Here is a 20,972-nt window from a genome sequence, read left to right on the forward strand (position 1 = left end):
TGGAAGATCATATTTTATATGTCTCTATCCTAACCTTTTGCTGCTCTGGCCTTTGGCCTAAAGCCAAACAATTCTGATAGGATATATACTGAAGAAAACCATGGTAAGAACACAATGTATACCCAAATCGGCTAACAAAGGGCATTTTCTGAAGACACTTCTAACAAAGGAGTTATCGGTGAGTTCCAGGACAACCCATCTTGGCTGAGTTTACAAAGGCTTTCTTTACAACACACATCTTGTACTTCGTCTAAACGCACTTTCCATTCTCTTTTTAATTTCTCTCTACACAGAAACACCAAACACTAGTACAGAGCTTTACCCCTTGTGTAAAAAATTCTTTAGAAAAGGTACTTATTTAAAAAAAAAAACAACCCACTGCCTGGATCTGAGGGTGACTAGGGAGTGGGGGACTATGCCTGTGAGGGAAGGGTGTGAGGGCAGCAGGCCTGTCACCGCCCACTTTCAAGCATGTTACACATTCTTCTCGACACTTGACTTTCTAGTAACTTGTAGTCTCTACTAAGTGTAAGGAAAGAATTTGCTCTGAAGGTTTCTGATTTTAGGTCCAATTCTTTTCCCACCAGAAGACTGCATTAGACTCTGATCTAACAAGTCAGTAAGGAGAGGTGAACCCATCTCTTTTCAAAACACTCTTCTGGTATCAAACAAGAAGGAAAGGAAACATTTTTGTGAAGATAAAAAAACATTAACATGAAACTTACTATCTAGAGTTCAAAAAAGGTCCAGTCCCCCATATGCTCATTAGAGGCATAAAAATAACTCTTCCAAATATTGTCCTGATTAAAAATGCAAAGCCCAGAAGCAAAAGCACGGAACACCTCTATGTTAAAAATCAAGAATAAATAAACTAAAGGCCAAGTCCCTCTGAAGCTAATAGTTATCCTCTGGGCCTCAGAGAAATCAAAAAGGTGAAGTCCCACAGTTAATCTACAGACTAGCAGAGATTTCGAACATCACTCTTAAGAGACAGAGCACCCAGTGTCCTTTTGAGGTTTGATATCTGGCTCTTTTACAGGTTTCACTTCTTCTTCTGGTTTGGGTTTGACCTAAGGCAAAAGAAAACAGGGTAAATATGCAAATGAAGACTAAGGGAACCCACAAAGATCTCCTCTACTTCAGACCTTCAAAGGCACTGTACTTAAAGGACAGCAGCAAGGCTAACCATGCCATCCCAGAGGCTGCATTTTAAAATGCTGACCATAGGCAACACCCCAGTGGACGGGAACTTAGACTGAGGGGCCCAAGTGCGGCACTTCTCTATAATATTTCCAGGAAGGAACAACTCAGCAATGGAATCCTAGAATGCAGAGATAATTTATGGCACTATAAGCTATCTTTGAAGGTACTGTTTAAGAGGCTTAATAGGAAGCAGAGATGGTTAGTTTAAGGAGTAGGTGTATGGGGAAGAAACTGGGTAAAATATGCAATTTCAAGGGGGGACTGTGCGTGTCAAGCAAACCATGCTCTTTCTGTCACAGATCCCTAGTCTTTTGGTAACTAAACATAAAGCTTTTGGTGTGAGCTGCCCTTTGACTTAGAGCACCCTGGGGTGCTTAGGTACAAATGAATGTACAAGCATTCTGCTTTATTCCTGGAGGATTAACAGAACGCTGAAGTTAAACTGAATCTTCAAGTACCCAGGGTCAGACGGGGCACGGCTATCGCAACATCAACACAGTGCCCTGTCCCCCATGCTCTTCTTATAGAAAGCACTGACAAGTTGTAAAAATGAGCTACTGTGTTGAAATAATTAAACAGTAAATTAAACAGAAAACCAGAAGATCCTGAAGGTTCAGGGCTACTCCTGAGCGCAGTCTACAACAGATCACGTCAAGCACCGCTGTAAGCTAACTGAGCACTGAGACAAATACAGAGCCTTGCTGAAGTGGACAACGCCATCAAACGCTAGCCCTATGTTCTTCTTAAACTTCTGTGACGGGACGGGAAAACCAGTTTTCATACACTGTCATCCTTGGGTCTCTTGGTGAGATCAAACGCAGCCAGCGCTTCCGGTGTCCAGTGAGCACTCATGGGAGGAAATTCAAAAGGCACAGGCTCCACGAGCCCGTAATTTGCTTTGAGTTCCAGTTGTGGGGCTTCGGTAGGAACTTTTTGAAAGTAACTGCAAAAAGCAATTTAAATAGTGATTTATTCATTTATTTAGCAACTACTGATGCACCTAAAGTATTCAAGGCTCACGATGAGTATGACAGTTCTCTGCCCCGGGCCCAGTCACAGATGAACAGGTGAGAAAGCCAGGAAGCCTACCAGCTACAGTACAACACCATGGAAGCTTCCAAGGATACAAAGAGGGACAGTGGGCCTGGCTTGGGGGTTCAGTCTATTTTCAAGGGAGATAATAAAAACTAAACCAGACAAAAGTTCAGTGTGACTCAATGCAGAGTGTCAGAAGAATATAAAGAGGCAGGCAGAGAAAAGAATGAATGAGTCTCCCCATCCTACAAAGGCACTGAAATACAGTTTGCAGACTGACTTACCAATAGGCTTAGTCTCACTGCCTGAAAGACCAGGAAGAATTTTGAGAAAATTAAAATTTCTGCTTTATTGTTAGCTCAAACCAGAGTGAGACAAATATACAAAAGAAGTTGATCTCTCTCTGTCTCTGTGTCTCTCTCTCACACACACACACACACACACACCACACAGAGAATTAACATATGGAAACAAAGAGAAAAATACATCTTTATAGGAGTGTCGTGATGAAATAAACTTTATGTTAACAATTCACATTTAAATTTTATATATAAATAAAAGGCCTTACAAACAATTTTATCACCAATTTAAAGAGAAAATTAATACTAAACTTAGATACAACTTAAGACAGAGCCTTTGGGACTGGAGATACGTGTCCTAAGACACAGTGTTTTAGCAGTGATGCCATGTGGTACTAGTGTTAAGGGGCCACACTCACATGAACCCATTCTCTCGCTGACACTTGTCCAGGGTATTCTTCACAAGGCTTCCAAGCTTCCGAAAGAACAGGTGCCCTGACGGCTTGGCCGTTGGTCCTGGTCCTTTGGTTTCCCCATACTCTTTGCACAGGGCTTCCGCCTCTGTGTACACTGCAGTGAGGACAAGTCTCAGAATTAAGTATGCCCTGCTTGTGACTACTAAAGGCTTTAAGTCAGCTGGTTCCACCTGCTGTAAAAGCAATACCAATGACAACACGGCCGGAAGGCAGCATTAGTTTCTAGAAGCTCCAGGATTAAGTTTTGCTTTTTTTTTTTTCTTTTCTCCAAATATCTAGCCCATTCCCTTTCATAAACTCAGCCAGAATCTACTCATTCTCTTTAGAATAAAAGATTTTTTTAAAAAGGAATTAAAATTCTATAAGCAAAACTTACATTTTTCTGCTTCTTGGAGAGATCTGATTGCTTCTCCACATTTATCACTAGCCAGCAGGGTCTGGCCGTGGTAACAATACGCCTGGTAAAAGAAACATTTTCACATATGCTGTCCTCCCACTTACATGGCAAATAAACTCTGCCAGTCACTACTTGGACTATCCTTTGCATCATTTACTTGAAGTAAGATTCCCCCATCTCTGTCTAAACAAAAGGTAGAATTAGGTCCAGCCCTGATGCAACGTAGGGTTCTAATCATGTTCCAAGAATAAAACCCGATAGCTGAGACTTCTTTTAAAATTTAGGACAGAAGTAAACGAAGGAGAAAATTATTTGTTAGGCATATGTAAAGGAAAAGGGTAGTGTTTGGAGATGACAGAAGTGTGTGTGTGTGTGTGTGTGTGTGTGTGTGTGTGTGTGTGTGTGTGTGTGTGTGTGTGTGTGTGTGTGTGCGCGCGCGCATGCATGTCCCCTGCAGCAGGGTCTTCTATAAGTCAGACTGGGTTGAGGATTCTTCAGGCTCAGTTTCAGATGCTAGAGTTACAGGCATGTGCTGTCATACCTAGTAAGGACCACAGGTCTTAAGAAAAATGCATCAGTGTGAAAGAGAACTCTTTAAAATCTGTTCACACAGACACTCAGTGTTGGGCCAGAGTATGCTGGAAAACATGACATGTAAGGGATATTTACTTAACTCTAAAAAAGGTTTTAGCTGCCTCTCACATAGTAACAATCTTGAAGCAAGTTTGGTGGCCGATTAACTAGTAAGGAACTTCTAAAATGGTGCATACTGCTGGTTTTCACCTAGGTGATACACACTGCATGGTACGCCTTAAGAGTAAATTTAATAAATGACAACAAAATCAGTGTGAGTCTAGAGGAGGTGTGAGCGAGGCAGAGTGCACTGTTGTTTTGCTGTGAGGCATGCAGGGCTGGCTGCTAGTATCTCTGAATACCACCTATCTGCTGGGATTTCAGATGTGCACTACCGCATCCAGCTTTACATGGCCTCTGGGGATCAAGTCTTTGTGCTTGCTTCACAGGCACTTAACCTACTGAGCCACTGCCCAGGCCATGAAGATTAGGATTTGTTGATACTCTTGTCAAATAACTGAGAATTCTCATTATGTATCCAGCCTACAGCTCTCTATCTTTTCCTCCCACCCACTCCTGCCAGTGAACATCTACTGAGAGCTGCCTGTCACTGCTTGTTGCCAATGACTAGTGGTGAGACGAGAGGCCTGGCCATCATGGGACTGGACTCGCTGTCTGGAGGGTCACTGCTACTCACGTAAGCTGTGTAGAAGCACATCTTCAAGTGGAGGTATTTTCTCCATTTGGCCGAGTATACAGGCTCCAAACTGGATAAAGTATGATCTAAAGTTACATTTTAAAAGCAAAGTATCATTTCACCCCGTTTCACTGGAACACTGCTTAGCTCCTGTGTCCTGGTGCTGAAGCAGAACGTCATCTAGTCTAAGCTCAAGCTTTCATACACTAGGGAAAAAACCCTAAATACTTAACGTGATTTATTCCCCATAATTATGTTAGAACCTCTTCACTTTGGTGGTTAATGTAGCTTTAAGTTAATGACACATAACAGGACTAAAGATTTCAAAGCAAGTATTTCTATCACAGCTTTAAAACTGTATCTATTACAGCCAGGCACACAGCAGTCTATTTGTCTGCCAGGAACAACTCCTGTCCATTCACTCATTACTGAACCATGCATGAAAAATACACATTTACTCGCTCACATGTCTGCATGTGCTCACATAATCGGTCTTACTTTCAACTCATCATCACTGTCAGCCCTCCCTTCATTTTCTCCAAGGCCTGTACCAAGTCCTTCTTAAACACGGGGCTAGCCTATTCCTTCACATAGCAAGCCCGTGTGTAAGCTTGGGAACTTTCTTTCAAAATTACAATTCAATCAAATCAGACTCACTCTGTTCTGAAATCAGACTAGAAAGCCACCTTCCTCTCACAAGCCTTTGCTAGCACGCTCACACTGTTCAGTTCCTCACATCACATCTTACGTCATGGCCTGACTACAAGTTCACCACCTGCCCCAGACTGTGAATTTAGTCTTATCTACTCAGTAACTAAAATAGTAACCAGGCTTCAAATAGAAACCTAAGGGAGTTTCCTAGATCACAGGACCAAGTCTGGTGTTCCCATTTTCCACATGCTAGCAGTCACGTTATAGGTGTCACCTTCTTATCTAAATAACGATTATGAATAATTATGGAACAGTTAAAAAGATCTGGACATGGTGGTTCATGCCTCAGCATTTTGAAGGCAGAAGCAAGTGGATTTCTGGAGTTTGTGGCCAGTCTGGTCTACAGAGTGAGTTCTAGGACAGCCAAGGTTAAACAGAAAGATTCAGTCTTTTTTTTTTTTTTTTTTTTTAAGATCCAGTCTTAAAAGCTAATCAATTAACTAACTACATAATATATACAAACATATACACATATATATTGTTTTAAAGACCAGAAGAAAAAAAAAAAGAAAGAAAGAAAAAGAAAAAGAAAAAAGGCAAAGGCTGCATATAACTGGCTACAGCTGGTGGAAAAGGATAATCCTGTCTTTCCCATTAGAAGTCAGTGACACATTAGCTGTGAGGCTCTGGGTCTGATGCAAGTGCTCTACTACTCGCTAGATTCCAAGCTTCTCGTACATTAACTTATAACATGTATATGTGCACATTTGTGTCTGGGAGGAACATGTACATGTGTGTGCCTGTGTGGGGAGGCTATTCACCTTGTCTCTTGAGACACCTTCTCTTTTACTTTTACCTGGAACTTACTGATGGAGCGAGACTGGCTGGTTAGCAAGCCACAGCGGTCCCCTTGACTCCTCCCCTCAGCTATAAGATCACAAGCACATGCCATCACATTTGGCTTTTTTACATCTTAGAGATCAAACTTAGGTCCTAATGCTGACACAGCAAACACTTTTCCCACAAAGCTTTCCTCCTAGTTTTAAGACAAATTACCCAGGATAGCTTTGATCTTACCCTGTAGCTCAGACAGACCTTGGTACAATCCGCCTGCATTAGCCTCTGGAGCAGCTGTACAACCAGGCCTGGCCTCTTAGTTCAAACAAGGCTTTACTCTAGTGTTGTAATGGAAAATATGAGAATATTTTCTTTCCTTTTGAGCAAAAATCAAATGAACAGGAAACTAAGGACTGAGAGTGTAACAACACAGCGGCTTCACCTGCTTTCTGGTAGAAGCTGGCCGTCTCGTACGCAAGAGCAGCGATCAGTCCAGGAGCATGTTTCAGTTCAATCGCTCGGGCAATCGTTACTGTAACCAACACACAGTAATCATAATCATTAAGTTCACATCCCTCTATGGGAAGTTTAGTCATAATAGTGAAAGACAGTCTTTTTTTCTTCTCAAATTTTCATAGTTTAAAAAAATTTTTTAGTATAAAATTTATAGAAAAATATAAATTAAAAAACCCCACTGATTTTGTGTTTCTGATACAGTATCTTTAAATCACTAGCCAATTATTAGCCAAGCTCAGAGAATTACTATAAAATAGCATGGTATAAAGAAGAAAAATACTTGCAAAGCACTTGATTTTGAAACACAGATTAAAAGCTTAGGATGTTACTTTACTGTTTCCTGTAACTACAAGATGATGACGTCGAGCTAAGTTAATGAGTGGAAGAAGGAAAACAGTAAGCCCAGGACAAGAGGAAAGATAAGTTAGAGAATTAACGTCTGGGGCCCGAGCAACGGCTCACAGGTAAGAACATACAGTGCTCTTTCAGAAGAACCAACTGCGTTTCCCAACATGCATATTCTGGGAGGCCACAAGCACCTGTAACTCCAGCTTCGGGGGACTTGACACTGGGAGGCCACCACCCCCTGTAACTCCAGCTTCGGGGGACTTGACACTGGGAGGCCACCACCCCCTGTAACTCCAGCTTCGGGGGACTTGGCACTGGAAGGCCACCACCCCCTGTAACTCCAGCTTTGGGGGACTTGGCACTGCCTTCTGACTTCCAAGGGCACCTGCACACACAACCTCACCACATGCACGCACACATGCAAGCACCAAAAAAATAAATCTTAAAGAAAAAAACTCCCAAGATTAACATTAGTGCTGTCAAAAAAAAGTACGAGCACGGCATCAAAATCTTCTTTAAAGACGTGTTAGCTAGGAGGAACTCTCCTGCTGATAGCAAAGGAAATTTTAAAGACGTGTTAGCTAGGAGGAACTCTCCTGCTGATAGCAAAGGAAAATTTAAAGGTAAAATGACCCTCACAAGTCAATACTTAAAACCTGAAACACAATACAGCTAAATATAAATATTCTTAAAAACAAACAGCCCAGTATTCAGAATACCTTCTTGAGCCTCCGCCTGGCACTGGATGACGTAAGCATCTATGAGCCGAGCCTCCAAGTCCCGCCCCTTTTCTGCTGGTGTAAGAAGCTTGGGTATATGACTTTCCTAGAGATAAAGAGCAGAAAACAAACATGTCAAATTTCCTCTTAACACTGTTGTCAGAGGTGAAGAAGATGTAACTTATGGGACATTCAACCTTGAGACTCTCTAGGAACCTAAGAGGGCAGACCAAGGAGCAGCAGCTATAAGCTCATAGGCAAGGTGGGGTCTTGAGTATTCAAAGTGAACTTTAAAAGAAAGCCAATGGCAAAATTTAGGTTTTATCTTAGAAAGCACTTAGCTGCAATAGTAGCCACAAGTCTCTTTTGTACTATGAATTGTCCATTTACAGTAAGAACTAATGACGGAGAGGGGATACTACAGGATCTAAGTCTGATTCAGCGTGGATGACACCCTGAAGCTGCCTCCAAGAGGCCCTCAGTGATGAGGAGTTTTAATCAGAAGGAAGCAGGACAGCCTCAGAGGAAGACACACTGTTTTTCCTCAGAGTTCCCATCCCATCTTCAGGCTATCAGATAGGATTAGAATACAATGGTTGGCTGGCAAGTGAGAGAGCCAGGATGCAACCTCACAGTCAGGTCTGTGGAACTATGACTGCTCCTGACAGCGGCAGAGCACAATGTGTAATAGCACAGACATGTTTATGTTTTGTTTACACTCAGGGTGAAGAGACAGAAAAGTAACTTCTGGTTATAAGTCACTAACTTTAAGGTAAAAATGGAGCTATGCTCACTCAGCAATTGGCTGCAGCTCACCAATAAGGCAGTGAATGTACAGGATGCAGTTAGCTCACAGGCACGAGCACATCACTTCTGCCCTCAGCCACTTGAGACTGGGCTGAGTCTCAAGACATTTCCCTTGCCAGCACTCCCTGGACAACACAGAATGGGTGCTCACAAGCACTACGCAGAGCTAGACACGAGACTCAGGGCACAGGATGCGTGGTTTGCATACAGACGCCACACCTTTTAGAAGAGGCACTTGGGTAGCTGGAGTTTGGTATGGAGCCGTGGAAGAGGCGCTCTGTTCTTGAACCAACACCCTGAGTTCGTAGAGGGACTGATCTACCTCCTTGCACAAGGGGGTTACTAACCCTGCCACTCAGTTCAAGAATTAACACCCCACCCCCATCCCGACACACACACTTTACCTTTAAATGCTTAAAAATCCCAGCTGCGATCTTCAGGCTGCGGTGGACCTCCTTGGCTTCATCTTCTGTTATGCTTTAAGACAGTAGTTATGTTAGCTAGAGGAGGAGTCTGACTCCTGGTGCTCGTGCTGTGAGCCAGCTGTGCATGCTGTGCATTCGCTGTCTTCTTGGGGAGCCTCAGCCACGCTGAGTGAACATCAAGGCTGCAGAGGTGGCTGGGGGCTAAGAGCACTCGCTGCTCTTGCAGAGGACCCGAGTTCAGTTCCCAGCCCCCACGTCAGGGGCGCACAACTGCCTGTGACTTCTGTTCTAGGGCTTTTGGCGCCCCCGTGCGTGTGCACATGCCCACAGACACATGATTTAAAAACATCAGAAAGCCAAATTAGTTATTTGTGTTTATTACTAGTTTTCTTCCTTAAAAAGTATAATTTACCACTAAAAAATAAAATAAAATAAAAGGGACATGAAACAAATCCCAAGGTTCTGCAGCTGAGTAGAGATTTTGCCTAGAAGTAAATGCTAAACAATCTTCTTTTCTTTCCAGATTGCTCTGTCACAAACAAACTATTATGAGCTGAATACACACGGTGGATTACACACTACTCTGCTCATTTGAACCACTTTACAACAGCAAACATAATTTGTTTTTAAATGGCTGCATATTACTATGTATGGTGAATCATAACTAATTGGCCAGATTCCTAATTCTGTATCCATGCCGTCACTACAGCAGTTGTCTCATTTAATACTACAATTCTTAAAAAAAAAATACTGTTATTCCTTTATTCCTCCATGTGCGTGAGTGGAGGTCACGGACAAGTCTGTGCGCTCGGTTCTCCTTCCATCTTTTTTGAGTTATGGAGGCCAACACAGTGCATCGTCAGGCGGCAAGCGCCTTTACCCACTGAGCTACCTCAGCAACTGGACTATACAACTGCTGGGTCTTCTGAACATTTTTTTAATAACCATAAGCCTCTATTGTTTTTAATGAATTGCCTATTCATATCCTTTACTTTCAACTGACTTGATGGTATTTGTTGGTTTTTGAGATTATACATCTAAAAATGGACAGTTCATTATGACCAAATCTGTCACTGTTTCTAATCTTTGTTTATTGCTTACAATAGTTATTTTATCTATTTATTTGTTTTGTTATTTTGGGTTTTTTCAAGACAGGGTTTCTCTGTGTTGTCCTGGCTGTCCTGGAACTTGCTCTGTAGACGAGGGTGGCCTCAAACTCAGAACCACCTGCCTCTGCCTGCTGGGTGCTGGGATTAAAGACGTATGCAACCAGCCAGGCAAGTGGCTCAAAACTGTAATTGCAGCACTCAGGGAGGCAGAAAAGGCATGTTCAACAATGCCTGGCTTTGTTTAATTAAATATAGTTAAATATTCAGATTAAAAATGAGCTCTTGATTTGGGGCCTTACTTAGATCTATCATGTAACAAGATTATGAACATTTTTCATAGTAGAGTGCACAGGTGGTGAGACAGCTTGCTGCACAAGCTAGCAACGTGGAATCAACCTCAGGGACCCATGTAAAGATGGAAGGAGAGCACATACTGCACAAAGCTGACCTCTGCCCTTCACATACACCTTAGCATGCGTGTCTCTCTCCCACCCCAATAACAATAAGTAAAAATTCAAAAGACTAAGCTGCATAACTGTAGTACGTAAGTATGAACAAAGACTCTTCCACTTACTTCAAGTGGAACCTTTTAACACATAGCCCAAAATAATACAGACACGTGCAACCTTTGCTTTCTAACTTACTTTTCTTTTCCAGCCAATCTTGAAGCATATTTTGTATACCATAATGCGACATTAAATCCCATGGAAATCAGTTCAAAAACAGCATCCTGCTGGGCACTGTAAATAAAAATGAAATAATTAAGTTGTGTGAATTATGATCACACTGCTATCAAAGCTTACGTGGCTTAGCAGGTGACAAGCCTGATGGCCTGAGCGCAGTGCCTGGGACCAAGCGGTTACAGAAGAGCATTGATTCCTGCATGTTCTTCTCTACACTGTACCGTGGCATGCAGGCACACACACGTACACTTCACCACCACACATAATAAATAAAATGTAATTAAAACAAATTATAAACATAGAAGCTAGGGGTAGTGACTCACGCCTTTAATCCTAGTACCCAGGAGGCAGGTGGATCATTGTGAGTTTGAGGCCAGCCTGGTCTGCAGAGTGAGTTCCAGGACAGCCAGGACTGCATACTGAGACCCTGCCTCAAAAACAAGCAAACAAACAAACAAACAAACAAGCAAACAAAAATATAACTGGCACACACAGACGATCTAAATATATGGTCCAGAATTATCTTAGTTTGCTTTCTATTTGCTAACACACACACACACACACACACACACACTCCTCAAACCAAAACCAGCCAAGCAACCAACTTGGGAAAGAAAGGGTTTATTTCACCTTATAGGTTAGAGTCCAACATAAAGTCACAACAGAACTCAAGGCAGCAGGCTGGAGGCAGGAGCTGAAGCAGAGGCCATGGCGAGCCCTGCTTCCTGGTTTGCTCCCTATGGCTTGCTTAGCTTCTTTCTTATCCAACCCTAGACAACCTGCCAGGGGTGGTAAAACCCAGAGAAGGCTGGACCCTCTTCACATGAATCATCCATCAAGACAATGCTCTGCTAACTGGCACAAGTATCAACTATGTACTTCACAGTAACCATGGAAAAGTAGTTCCCAAAGCTATGTAGAATAGTTCCACAACTATGTATTTCTGAGACTCAGAAAGTCAGAAAGCTTAGGATGGAGTCCAAACATTTAAATAAATTTGTGGTGTGTGTGTGTGTGTGTGTGTGTGTGTGTGTGTGTGTGTGTGTGTGTGTTTTCCCGTCTATCCACACCATGGAGCATGTGTGGCCATCAGAAGGTAACTTGCAGGAACTGGTTCTCTCTTACCACGTGGGTCTCGAGAGCAAACCCTGGTCAGCAGGCCTGCAGTCAAGCACCCTTACTCAACGCACCATCTCACCAGCCTCAGCTTTGCTAGTTTATGTCTTATGAATAACTATCTTCTCTCATTTGCATGTGTGTGTGACTGTATGTGTGTGTGTTTGTATGAAAGAGAGAGGGGGAAGAAGGGAGGGGAGGGGGAAGGGAGAGAGAGAGAGAGACAGACAGACAGACAGAGACAGGGAGAGGGAGGGAGATATTTTGATTCTGAGGATCAAATCCAGGGCCTTACACATGCTAGACCATGTTCTACTGGTGAGCTAACCCCTTGTTTTAGAACACTCAATTTCAGTAGTGCAATCTAAGTAGTAGTGTGACTGTGTGTGGTAGCTGAATAGGAATGCCCCGCACAGTCATGTGTTTGCTGGGCATAGGGAGTGGCACTGTTAGGACACGTGGCATTGTTGGCGTAGGTGTGGCCTTGTTGGGGGAAGTGTGTCATTGCAGGGGCTGGCGCTGAGGTCTCCTATGCTCAAGCTTCACCCTGTGTGGCACACAATCTGCTGCCTGCGATCAAGATGTAGAGCTCTCAGCTCCTTCTCCAGCGCCATGTCTGCTGCACGCCGCCATGCTTCCCGCCATGATGATAATGGACTAAACCTCTGAACTGTAAGCCAGCCCCAATGAAATGCTTTCTTTTATAAGAGTTTCCCTAGTCATGGTGTCTCTTCACAGAAATAAAATCCCAATGAAGACACCATGTACTATGAAAAAGTTATTTTCTCACTAGGTGTGGTGTTCACTCCTGCAATGCCAGCACAGTGGAGCCTAAGACAGGAGGACGACCTTGAGTTTCAGGCCAGCCTGGAACTGATAGATTTGAGATCAGTCAGAACTAGAGTGAGATTGTCTTGGCACAAATACACATGGAGTACAATTTCTACCAACTATGACATACAGTGTCATAGGTACTGGATATTGGGTACTTAAGTTACATCACATTTTTTTTTTTAAATTTTATCTCTTTTTTGAGACTTGTTCTGTTGCTCAAGTTGGCTTCAAGATCATGATCCTCCTGCCTCAGCCTCCCCACTGTTCAGTTATCAGCATGTGCCACCACACTTAGCTTAATCACATAATTCCTCACCACATCTCATGAAATGCAGAAAAAACAAGGAACAAAAAAACCAACCAAGCAAACCCCACCCCCCCAACCCTCCAGTAACATAGAATCAGTATTTCGAATGATGTGGGGAAGGCACTAAATTTATATTATTCAAGCCATCTTATGGCCATTTATTTATCTACTTATTTATTTGTGTTTGTGGGTACACATGTGCCACGAGGCATGTGCGGAAGTCAAAAGGCAAATTATAAAAGTTGGCTCTCTCCTTCTACGTTTATGTGGTTTCTGGGAGTTGAACTCAGGGTGTCATGCCTGGCAGCACACACCTTTATACACTGAGCCATCTTGCTGGCTCCCTTTCTATTTTTTATTAAACAAAGATCTAATTGAGCTAGAAGATGGCTCAGATGTTAAGAGCACTGGCTGCTCTTCCAGAGGCCCTTAGCTCAGTTCCCAGCAACCACACAGTGGCTCATAACCATCTATAATGAGATATGGTGCCCTCTTCTGGCAAGCAGGTACACATGCAGGCAGAATGTTGTGTACATAGTAAATAAATAAATAAATAAATACATCTTAAAAAAAAAACTATGGACATTTTAATAGTCTAATCCTGTATTAAAACAAATAAAGGTTAGCACTACAATAATCTATTATTAATAATTGAATAGTGAAAAAGGTGTGAAGAGAAGTTTTAAGAGTATAAACACAACTAGAAATGAGGGAAGAAAAATACACACAGTTTTGGACAGCAAACTGGGTGTTATTAAAAAAAAGGTGTTTAAATATTTATATTATCTCAAAGGTAGATGTTTGTTTGGTAGAAACACATAATTTAAAATGTAATAGTACACACTTTAGTTTAAGTCAATGTTTTAGTTAGTTTCCTAGGAAGGGAAATGTTTGACAGGCTTCTATTTTCTTCTTCAAATACACTGGCGAATAGTTAAAAACAGACTTCGATTTAGGGCCTCACTAGGTCTGCTCACCTCGGAACGTGGCCTTGTAATGTATCAGTCCACTTGAAAGTCTGAATGTATCGTAATTTGCTCTCCTGGGTAGAGTCGCCCAGTGAATTTATGAAACCTGCAAAAAAGATGTATTTTACTTTTAGGAAAAATATGTGCCCTGGCTAAAATAGTATTCATACATAGCAGGGCATGATAGTGCACGCCTCTGATCCTAGCACTTGCACTTGGGAGGCAGAGGCAAGGGATTTCTGTGGATTCGAGGCCAGCCAGGACTACAAAGCGAATTCCAGGACAGCCAGGGCTACACAGAGAAACTTCCACCTCCCACCCCCACCCCAAATTTATTCATACAATTACTTTTCCAAGTGGCTGAATGAAACTTCTGATATCTTTTTCCCTTCCATATTTTTCATATTCTCCTGGTAACAATATAAAATGTGTACATATCCAATTTTTAGAATATAAGAAAGACCATGGACCACCAGCACGACTTCACATTTTGAGACCCAAGCATTCCAAATACAGGCTGGGAGATTAAATTATCCCAATATGAAAAGTTAAATGTACATTTCCACACAGTTGGTCTTTAAAAAACACTCAAGTCTGTAACAGTAACTAACCTTGTAAAAGTGAGAAATACAAGTCTGCCGCACTCTTCATCGCTTCTGGATTACAGCTCAGGTCAGTGAAGAGTTCGAGGAGCCGAGTCCTGGATGATCTCAAGTCACTTACATCAACAGACAGTAAAGTATGTAAGTCATGTGTCTAAGACTATGTAAAGACAGCCCAGAGCCTACAACTTAAAAGCATTAGAACAATGCCCATAGGCCCACTGCTACCTTCTATAAAATAGTTGAAATTTCTAGTAACAATTGATTCAAAAGTTATATAACAATAAACTCAGTCTAATTAAAGGGGCAATGCTTGCACCCAATTGTGCAATTAAAATGTTGAAGTTATTTTTATAAAACAGTGTTTGTTTCTCTTAGCTTATCTCTTACCTGGCTATCACAAATAATTGAGAGTCTTATAATACAAGGCTTCAGAACAGCCTGAGCAGTTTATGTTCATTCTTAATCCTCTATGCTATTTTGTCTCATTCCAGCAAAATCTGCACTGTGTAGCTTTCCTTGGCTTCAGCTCCTTCCTCCTTATCTTCCTTGGACGTCTTCCCAAGGCTGAAAATCCCCTGGCTCCATCTGCTACTTCCTCTCCTAACTCCTCCTTCCCTGGCTGCCAGGAAGTCCATCCCTATTCTCTCCCTGCTCATTGATTGGTTGTAAACTACTTTATTGACTTATCAGGGGGACAATTGGGGAGCAGTTTTCTCAGAACAAAGCTTGCAAACTGACATTGGGGTACAGAAATCAGCATTTAATCTACACAATAACCTTATGCCTACATAAAAATGTATAGGAAGTTTAAAAAACTGACCAGGCATGGCACCAGAGACCTGTAATTCAGTGCTTGAAAGCGGCAAGAAGGACCCTTAGCTACAGAGTCAAGGGGAAGTGTGAATCAGCTCAGTCTACCTGGACCCTGTCTCCACTAACATGAACAACTGAGTGTATTTAAAATTCATTCTTCATTCTTTAGCCAATAGTATTGGAGGAAAACAGAAATTTAATGTCGTTGTATCTGATTTTAATAACTATTTTGAATGTCTAAATTTGGCACTACACATAAAACTCCTAACATACTGTCCAGAAGATGCAGAACTGTGTGGCCATTGTTTAAATACCTGAGCCGCCCTACTCTTCTATGCAACAGGAAGTGTATCATCTCCACCTTTCCTTCCTGCAGGTCCTTACCCCATGGTCAGGGTGACTGCCCCAGTTTTGAGACGTTCCTCCCCATTCAACATTTCTTCTCTGTGTTCTCAGTTCTTTCCCACCTACAAAAACGCCAGTCTTTGGGCTTCTGATTTTTCTCTTTTGAGATCTCTACTCTGGCCTCAACAATAACTTCCTCTTCTAGATCTACACCGTCTCCAAGCTATATTCACATCTAATCCAGGAGGCAGTGAGAGTTCAAAAAATCCCATTAGACAGTAGTGACTTGAGGCATTTAAAACAGGGCTAAGTGGCAGAAGACTAAATTTAAATTGTAAACACACAGAATGCATACTATATATTATACATTCTGAATATTTTTAAAGTCATTTGAAAATTTCCTCATTCTAAATACATAGTGTCCATTCATGTATGCACACATGTACACATGGAAATATTCATGCCTATGCATGTGTGGATGCCTGGGTTTCTCATAGGGAGCTCTAGGCTCTGCCTGTCTCCCAAAACACCTCATTCCTCAGTTCTGGGTTCGGAGGTGCACCATCTTGTCCTGTTTTTATGTGGATGTTAGGGATCTGACCTCAGGGCTCGTGCCTGTGCCTAAATCGCATATGTCTAAGGCATACTCTTTTTAGTTTGCATAATTTCAAGATGAATTTAACTTTCTGCACATTGAGCTATAGGTGATTCTCTTTTGCACATGCGTCTCACACATGTGTGCGCGCGCGCGCGCACACACACACACACACACACACACACACACGACATTATTTTGCCAACTCCTGATCTAACTTGAACAATTTATGTGAACCCCAGCTCAAGTCCTTTCTTCTATATCACTACTCTGAAGGCTATTTCAAATCACAGGAGTCTCTCCCTGCTTGGAACATAAATAATTTACTGTCTGACCTATTAACAAGACTCATATCCTACCTTGTGGCTCTGCTAAAATACATAGTTTAACTCTGTTACTGCTTTAGCCCTTCTGGAACTCATTTGCTGTACTAAAATTAAGCATGTGGCTTAGATGACCAACCCGTGATCTAACCTTCATTTGTTAACGAGAAGATACAAAGTTGTCCTAAGTTTAATGTTAGGAATGTGTTGCACATTTCTGTATTGACCATGGACATTAAGAAAATGCCTTGATTCCCTGCCCAGCCAACGCTTCTCACGTTGTCCTAACACTTACTTGCAAATCTTTGAGGCAGGAGGACCAGTGATCATGCCATAGTAGTTAAAAGACACAGGAGCTGTAGCTTTTAACGGGTTCCTATGAAACCAATGGGTCATTTTCTCGAGATGTGTTCTACAGCCAGAAGAGACATAACAATTGAAGAAGCATTAAAAAGAAAAGGACACAGTAAAAACTGGCTACTTTACAAGAGATACATTTTATGCATAAGCTATTATATACAAACATACACATATAAATATAGACACCCCAAATGAATTTTGTCCTGGCAGTCTATTCTTAAGATTACGCCTGTATAAGAAACTGAGAATTTTGTTCATAATAACTTCAGTGATAAAACACAGAAGAGCAGTGATATTTAAACTTTAATACACATTAAGCAAAAATACCTGGAGGTAAGTTAGTCTTGTATGTATTCTTACTGGTTTAGGGGGAGAACCTGAGATGCTGACCCTGCAGGGGGTCCAGATGACACTTCTGAAAGGCACAGCCAAGACCTTGGCTGGACGGCTGCAAATGAGAAGGCACAGTACAGATGAGCTTATTGCTCATCAGAGTCAAATGACCCTGTCATTATCACTGAGTTTACTTGAAGTAAGATTTTAGAGCCATTTTATTTTCCACATATTGCTGGGGTGGAAACCTTCTGTTCCCTACTAAATAGGTAGGGTATAAAACTGCTAAGAGTTCTATCATCTATCTATCTATTCATTGGTTTTTTGAGACAGAGTAGTTTCTCTGTGTAACCTTGGCTGCCCTGGACCCACTTTGTAGACCAGGCTGGCCTCAAACAGAGATCCACCTGCCTCTGCCTCCAGGAGTGCTGAGACTAAAGGTGTGTGCCACCACATCTGGCAAGTATTTTTTTTTTTAATAATAAAACATAAATTGATGAATAATTTCCATTACGAATGTGAAAATATGTGGAAAAAAACTCAATGAAATGTCAACTTTAAAAAACTGTAGCAAAACAAACAAAAATCAGCACTGTATTTTTTTTTTCCTGAAAGTTCCTGGGTAGGTAATGCATTTAGCAACACAGGAAGACTCCAAGTCAAAGCCTCTCACATCTATCTCATTACATTCCCGGAGAATACAGAAGCAATTCTGATAAGGCACATGTAATTTAAAGATATTGCACAAAATCTTCAATCAACCATTATTAGGAAAAAAAGTGTGGGGGTGGGTGCGTACAGTGTTCCAAAATATCTATATTATGCACCGCTCAGGTTAGACTTACTCATGGCAAAAATGTTTTGTGGAGGCGCCAGATACGCAACGAAAAGAGAATGCATTGTATACTCAGTGAAAGCCTAGGCAGATCCACCTAGGACTCAACCCATTTAACAAACCCTATCATAACACATCACCAAAACAGCATCCATACAAACCACCTTCAAAACTTACGCAAACGCAGCACAGGGTGAGCCTACCATACTCTAGGGGAATTTTTGAAAATGAATTTTTCGCAACTGTTTCTTTTATTGACTGTTCTCTGCTCCATCCTTCAAACATTCCGGTGACCTGGCACTCTTTCAGGTCTCAAGAACTCAGAGCGGGGTGAAGAACGACACACCCATCCTCAGGTGCCCGCAGAGCCCCCAAGTACACCTGGAATCCAGAATGTCACCTGCCAGACCTCCACAAGACCACCCGGCCTGGTGACACAGCCTCTCCCGACTCCAGAGCTCCCCGGTGCCCCTGGAGCCTACCGACAGTCTAGACACCACCCGCACCCACTTCCTGTTTACCGCCGGGACTCTTCTTCCCAGTGTCCTACTGAGTCAGCCGGTCGCGACCCCGCGACCCGCCTCCTGGATCGCGATCAGGCCTTAGTTAGGGTGGCACACCGATCCTGTCAACCTCGGAAGGGCAACCAGATGATTGCCAAGGCACTGTGCCGCATCTATTAGGCCTTCTAACAGCCGATGGGGATGCCGGGCGACGAGAGTCGGCCGATCTAGCTGTTAATACTATCGATTCTTCCATTGACTTTAAAGGATGATGGAAGTGACCCTGTCATTGGAGTTCAGGGACCAGAGGGGAGGGGGACCACAGGTTCGCACGCTTCCTGACAAGCTTACCGGGGACCTCAGAGCCCGCAACACCACTCTTCCTGCTGGAGGAAATGGAAAGTGGGACCGAGTCCGCCAGCGAGACAAGGAAGGCGCCGGTAAGCACCGAGACAACTGGGCTAGAGCGGCCGGAAGCTGGGCCAGCCGAGCGCAGACGTCACGTGACTGGAGACCGCGACAGCGGCGGATGCGGCCGAGCGTGTCTCTGAGGGGCGGGTTCCGCCGCGCTGTCGCGGCTCCGTCGGCTCGCTTCGTCTGCCTACCCTTCCTAAACTTCGTCCGCTCTTACCTCTCGAGCGTCTGTCTGGGCCCTAGAGAGGGGAGGGATGTGGCGTAGGGTCCCCAAGCCAAGTCCGGATGCCACTGTAACTATGGCGGCCCGGGCGGATTGGGGCGGCCTCAACCTAACTGGGGCGTGGCTTGGGGGCGTGGCCTCGGCGGGGCGGCCGCCTTGGAGCCGCTAAGTTTGGCTGTGGCGGCAAATGGGTTTGGGCGGCTCCTCGGCGGGTGGCGGTGGTGGCCTTAGCGGTTCCTCCTGGCCCTGTTAATGTCAGGGCCAAGCCCGGGGAGGATGGCCCCCTAGAGCCTGGCCTTGGCTGGGGTAGGGGCGGGAGGGGGTCGGGGCGGGGACCGGCCATGTCGGAGGTGACCCGGAGTCTGCTGCAGCGCTGGGGCGCCAGTCTTAGGAGAGGCGCCGACTTCGACTCTTGGGGCCAGCTGGTGGAGGCGATAGACGAGTATCAGATGTGAGTGACTTAACCGCGGGAGTGGGCCTGGCGGGTCGCCTCCCCTTGTTTCTGCCGGGGTTTAGCATCACCGTGTCCCGCAGGGCAAGCTTCTTGGGGTGGGGCCCCCGAAACACCAGGGCTTTGGTCCCTTGGGCCCTGATCTGGCTGCTCGGAGACCACCCGTTCGCCCTCCGGGGAAGCTCTCGCATCTTCCTTCTTGTGGACAGGGCCGGGCCCATTCAACAGGTAGCTGGGGCCCTATAACTGGCTCTCTCCTTAGTTTCCACCAAGCTTTTCACGGGGTGCTAGGCTCTACAGGCAGTCTTTTCCTTCCTGTCGCCTGTCGCAGATTGCCACCCCCCTAGGGGGGAAAAATCTGTCTTTTGAAAATCCCTAGGGAATACTTGTGAGTGCACCGCCCACGTTCCGGGTATGAGTGGCCTTGTTCTGCGTGTGTGTCTTCCACTCTCCACGTGTAGGAGTGGAGGTTGCCCCCCACCTCCGCCCCGGGAAGGGCTGGAGAGACATCTTTTGCCAAGGAAGGGTCTTACTCGCTCCCCGAGCTCCTCCGCCCCTCTTTCTGGTGGAGCCGTGTTTTCACAATTCCAGCTCGATTTCGTTTTCGATTTCTGGGACTGTTATTTGCTAGGCTGTGAGTCCCACCCACCTTCTCGCTTGGCTGCTTTGGGTGGAGTCCTCTCAGGATGTGAATAGAGGGGAGCAAAATGTGAATTAATAGACTACGGTACAGGAGCCGCCACTCCCTCCGTGGGTGCCTCCCCCTTTTCCTGTGTACAATGTATAGCCTCAGGGTACATGTGAGGACCGGTTTCCTTCATCCACCTAAGTCTCATTTTCTCTTTCTGGTACCTCTCACTTTAGGGATGCTTTAAAAAACAACAACAACAACAACAACAAAAACTATGTATGTATAAACATTTTGAGCAGTTTCTTGAACCTATTACTAAAAGAAATTTCCTAAAAGATGTTTTTATTTGCAAATTGTTACCATTAATTCTCAGTTTTAAAATAAGTTATTGTTTGGGGTTTATCAAACTGTGAAACCATTCTTATCTCGATTTCTAGAAAGAATACAGGATTGGTACTTGGAAAAAAAAAATCAAAACTCCTATCCAATCCCTACAATAGCTACTTGTTTTTGTCCACTCTGTGAGATAATTTGGATATAT

General features: G+C 43.6%; 2 protein-coding genes across 2 annotated transcripts in view; one reads left to right on the forward strand and one right to left on the reverse strand.

Annotated features, from left to right (window-relative positions):
- Nucleotides 1-490: 490 nt before the first annotated feature.
- Nucleotides 491-17,177, reverse strand: Brox (BRO1 domain and CAAX motif containing). The gene is made up of 12 exons (XM_051148067.1): nucleotides 16,977-17,177; nucleotides 14,612-14,718; nucleotides 14,010-14,106; nucleotides 10,737-10,832; nucleotides 8,963-9,035; nucleotides 7,752-7,857; nucleotides 6,611-6,700; nucleotides 4,681-4,766; nucleotides 3,390-3,471; nucleotides 2,957-3,107; nucleotides 1,987-2,146; nucleotides 491-1,070 (listed from the first exon to the last, which is right to left on the reverse strand). The coding sequence occupies exons 1-12, from the start codon at nucleotides 17,075-17,077 to the stop codon at nucleotides 984-986; spliced, it is 1,236 nt and encodes a 411-aa protein (XP_051004024.1). The 5' UTR covers nucleotides 17,078-17,177; the 3' UTR covers nucleotides 491-983.
- A 2,155-nt stretch (nucleotides 17,178-19,332) lies between these two features.
- The window catches only part of Aida (axin interactor, dorsalization associated), a 34,195-nt gene continuing 32,555 nt past the window's right edge, over nucleotides 19,333-20,972 (forward strand). The window contains exon 1 of the mRNA XM_051148064.1: nucleotides 19,333-19,800. Coding sequence (XP_051004021.1) covers nucleotides 19,691-19,800 — 110 coding nt within the window. The 5' untranslated portion in view covers nucleotides 19,333-19,690. The remainder of the gene's footprint in view (nucleotides 19,801-20,972) is intronic.

Source organism: Acomys russatus, chromosome 6 (genome assembly GCF_903995435.1).
Source record: "Acomys russatus chromosome 6, mAcoRus1.1, whole genome shotgun sequence".
NCBI lineage: Eukaryota > Metazoa > Chordata > Mammalia > Rodentia > Muridae > Acomys > Acomys russatus.